Source organism: Condylura cristata, unplaced genomic scaffold (assembly GCF_000260355.1).
Source record: "Condylura cristata isolate star-nosed mole 26May11 unplaced genomic scaffold, ConCri1.0 scaffold00041, whole genome shotgun sequence".
NCBI lineage: Eukaryota > Metazoa > Chordata > Mammalia > Eulipotyphla > Talpidae > Condylura > Condylura cristata.
In genome coordinates, this window is record NW_004567142.1 from 7,028,084 (window position 1) to 7,032,075 (window position 3,992).

Consider the following 3,992-nt stretch of genomic DNA (forward strand, 5'->3'; position numbering starts at 1 on the left):
AGCCGCGGCTCCGCGCAGATGCGCCCGCTTCCGTGCAGATGTGGCGGTGGCCAGCGCTCGCCAGCGCCGCTGCCTCGCTCCTGCGGGGAGCCCAGAGGCGGCACCTCCCCCTCCCCACGGGCTGGGGACCCCGCTCCCCCGCCCGCAGCCCCCGGGCGCCCCCGGGCTGCCCCCCAAGCCCAAGAATGGTTCGGTCCACAGCCTCATCAATGTTTATTCTGCGAGCGCGGGTCCCACTCAGTCGCTGCCACTCCCTCCCCCTCCCGCCCCTTGCAGTGGCCCGGGGCCAGCCCCGCCTCCCCGCGCGTCAGCCAACTGCCGCCCAGCTGCGGGGGCCTCATTTGCATTTCCGGGAGCGGCGCCCAATGGGCGCCCGGGGCCCCACCCCCTCCAGCGGGGCGGTGCTCCCGGTGGACTGCACCACTCCGGGGACCCCAGCATGGGGGAGCCCGTCCCGGGGTCCTGGAGCTCGGAAGGTCTTCCCTCCAGGCAGGTCGGGAGTTCAGTGGAAGAGGGGGTTCTGGCCCTGGAAGAGGCCCAGCAGCCCGCTGTCGGGGGCGGGCTCCCTGATGATCTTCTGGATCTGGGGGTGAGGAGGTGTCAGCATGAGTCCAGGGTCTCCACCTGAGGAGGCTGCTCGGGTCAGCTGGACAAGGCCATCATCCCTCTCCCCAGACTCCTCCACCAACGCCTGGGTCAACTCCTCACCATGGGCTGGGGGTGGGTGGAGAGCCTGGAGGGTGACTGCAGTCCTGGGGGGGCTTCTTAAGTGGGCTCTCAAGTTCGGGGGTCACGCTAAGGCCGCCCCCCAGGCCTGGGTCCCTCTGCACCGCCCACGGCCACTGTGCCTGTGCAGGCCACAACGCCCCCCACGGAGTGAGCCCCCACCCAGCTCCGCTAGGTGCTTGGGGGAGGGGGGCGCTGGAGGCAGCTGCGGGGGGGAGGGGGTGGAGGGGGGGACCGGTACCTCCTTGAACTGGGGGTGCGCAGCGTCTTCCACCAGCTGCAGGATGAGCCCCTCGCTGGTGGAGAGGAAGGCGCCGCTCTGGCGCATCCGGGACAGCGCCACCAGCCTGTCCACCTGGCTGCGGGGGAGGTGTGCGGGTCTCAGCGCTGGCGGACACCCGCTGCGGGCGCCCCAGGACCCACCAGCACCCAGGGGGCTGCTCACCTGCGTGAGGAGCAGGCGTCCACCACCACGTGGACCTGCAGGCCCCGCTCCAGGAGGTCCAGGGCCGTGTTCTGGGGGCAGGGAACGGTCAGGGCCACTCCCACAAGAACTGGGGGTGGGCGAGGGGGACGGGTCAGGTGACCCAGGATGGGAGCCCGGGAGCAGAGGGAGGACGCCCCCGGCCAGCAGGCCCCCAAGGGCCACTGGGGGCCCTGGGTCGGGCAGCAGGGCCGCGTTAGGGTGGCACAGTGCCTCGAGGGCTCGCGGGCTCACCAGGATGCAGGCCTGGGCCTCGATGCCGCAGAGCAGCGCCGAGCACAGCTGGGGGCGCGCCTCCAGCTCTGGCCGCAGCGGGGGCACCATGCTGAAGCAGGTCTTGGGCACCGGCCTGAGGTCCTGCGCCCCCAGCTCAGGCACTGTGGGGCCGAGGCCTTGGGGGTACTGCTCCGTCAGCACAGCGGGCACCCCCAGGAGCCGGGCCACCTGTGTGGGAGGGGGGAACAGAGACCTGTGCTTGAGGAAGGGAGCCGCGGCCTGGGGGCGAGGGGCGGGGCAGAGGCTGCGGCCAGCCTCTTGATGGGGGCTGACCTTGAGCATGCGGGCTGCCACGGACACGATCTGGGGGAAGTAGGCGACGTTGCGGAACTTCTCCTGCATGTCGCACAGGAACAGGATCGTGGATCCGGGGTGGACTCGGCCCAGGCCAGGCCTCAGGGCTGCCATGTCCGGGGGGCAGGGCGGGGCGAGGCAGCCTGCACACCCAGGCCAGGGGCTCAGCGCAGACCTCGGCCAGCCCCCCTGCCGCCCTGCCCTGTCCCGCGCTTTCCTTCCGGACCCCTGGGCAGGCGCGACTGTCCCTCGGAATGCCCTCACACCCTGTCCTGTCCCACACCTGTGTGCTTCTGTGACTTGGGCCCCGAGGTGATGGTGTGGGGACGGGGCCTGCCTGGGGGAGCCGGTGTTCTGAGCCAGGAGTGGGAAGGCACCGACCAGGGGCAGCTCTGGGTCTCTGTGCCTGACCACATTAGCAGAGAAGGAAGGAAGGACTCGGAGCCAGTGTCGGGAAAGAGGTCTTTGCCGGAGACCCCTGTGGCAGCCCGTCTGGGCCCGGGCTGGGCTCCGGCTGCCCGGTCGAGGGGGCCCAGAGGGGCAGCATGCCAGAGTCAGGCCAGCTCTCGGCTGCAGCCCTCCCTCCGGGTGCCCACTCGCCTGCTCTGTGCTTCGTCTGGGCCCTCCAGACCCACCAGCTGGCGCCCCACCCAGTTTCTGGGGTCAGAGGACGAGTGGACAGTCATCATGGGGCTTCCACTGCCTGGTTCTCTCAAAGAGAGACCACCAAAGACCCGGGAGCTTCCTTGAGCCCCAAACCGCAGAGTGACAGTGCCCCTGGGCAGGGGTGTGTCTCCAGGAGCCGAGACTTTAGACCGGCTGTGTGGACGGCCACCGGCCATCGTGGGCGCTATGCCAGGCTCCCCAGCCCAGACTTCTCTCCCTGTGGGCCAGCCCCCAGGCCTGACCTCAGGACCTTTCCACTCAGAGTGTCCACCTCCTGGAGGCAGGGGCAGCGGGTTGGGGCTGGGTGCACCCGGGGAGAGCCAAGTGGCCATCAGACCTCTGACACAGAGCACTGCCCCTCTGAGGGCAGCCCGCAGCTGCCCAGCAGGCTGGCTCAAGGTCACCCAGTGTCACCGGCAACAGCACCGGCAGCGCGAGTGGCAGAGCTGAGTGGCCTCCCGCCAGGGACACGGGTCAGCTGGAACCACGGTGAAGAGTGTCCAGGAGATGTGGGCGGAGGGGTGGGTGAGGCAGGCGCGAGGGGTGGGACCCGTGGGGCCCTCACGCAGGCGTGGTGGCGGGACTGCACAGCGCGCTCACCCGAGGAGGCCAGCGGGGCCGGCAGACCAGGCCGGTCCGGGCAGCCACTGGTGTGTGGGCCAGGGCCCCGGGCGGGCGCAGCTTCTTGGCGGGGGAGCTGCTGGCCCCAGTGGTGACAGTGACTGGCGATGTGACACCTGTGCACCAGCGCGCAGGTGACCTGCGCCGCGTGTGCGCGCTTCAAAGTTTTCAAGATGGGAAAGAGGCGGGGCGGCCGCGCTGGCTGGTGTGGACTGGGCCCCGGGCGGGCGCGGAGCATCCCAGGTGTCCGCTGCGTGGAGGCAGCAGCGGAGGGGATGGGGGCGGGAGGCGGCGCGGTTTCGGGAGAGAAAGTTTGCCAGAAACGAGCCAGGTGTGGGCAGGCCAGCGGCTGGGCACGACGCGGGGGGCAGCGGCTGGACAAGACTGGGCGGGGCGCCGCGGTGTCTCCAGCGGGGCCTCGGCCCCGCCCCCCGCGGGGGCAGTCTTACCCGGAAGGCGCCGGGACGGAGCCGAGAACGACTCTGGGCAAGTGAGGCGGCCGGTCACTCACCTCACGGCGCTGGGCTCGGGCCGCTTGTCCTCCGGGTTCCCAGGCGGGGTCACCGCTTCTCCCGGTCGGTGCCCGGCCGTCCTCGTCCCACCCCTCCCGGCCGAGCCGCCCAATCGGCGCTCTTGCGACTTTGTCCCGCCTACCCATCCGACCAATCCTTGGGCGCTTCTGCGTCGGTCAGTCCCCAGGCCGTGATTGGCCGGCTGGGGCCGGAACGACGGCGCGCCCGACCAATGGGGGAGAGCAGGCGCGAGCGTGCGACTGCGGGGCGGAGCCCTGGAGGCCTCCGTGGCCCGGCTGCTGGCCGGAAGTAGCCGGGAGCCCGGCGCCTGGCCGTGCGCGGAGGCTCCTGAAGGGGGAGCCAGAGCACCAGCAGGTGCAGGGGGCGGCACCCGGGGGCGGGCCGGAGCCGAG

The 3,992-nt window shown here is 71.4% G+C and overlaps 1 protein-coding gene across 2 annotated transcripts; it reads right to left on the minus strand.

The window, feature by feature from the left end:
* Nucleotides 1–189: 189 nt before the first annotated feature.
* ISOC2 (isochorismatase domain containing 2) lies at nucleotides 190–3,668 on the minus strand. 2 transcript variants are annotated; one of them, XM_004694103.2, is made up of 6 exons: nucleotides 3,517–3,668; nucleotides 1,760–1,923; nucleotides 1,445–1,654; nucleotides 1,172–1,242; nucleotides 968–1,085; nucleotides 190–583 (listed from the first exon to the last, which is right to left on the minus strand). In XM_004694103.2, exons 2-6 carry the CDS (start codon nucleotides 1,892–1,894, stop codon nucleotides 503–505), a joined length of 615 nt encoding a protein of 204 aa, XP_004694160.1. In that variant the 5' UTR covers nucleotides 1,895–1,923; nucleotides 3,517–3,668; the 3' UTR covers nucleotides 190–502. The 2 variants fall into 2 exon arrangements, with proteins under 2 accessions (XP_004694160.1, XP_012589077.1); XM_012733623.1 differs by having other exon boundaries at nucleotides 3,579–3,665.
* Nucleotides 3,669–3,992: the final 324 nt, after the last annotated feature.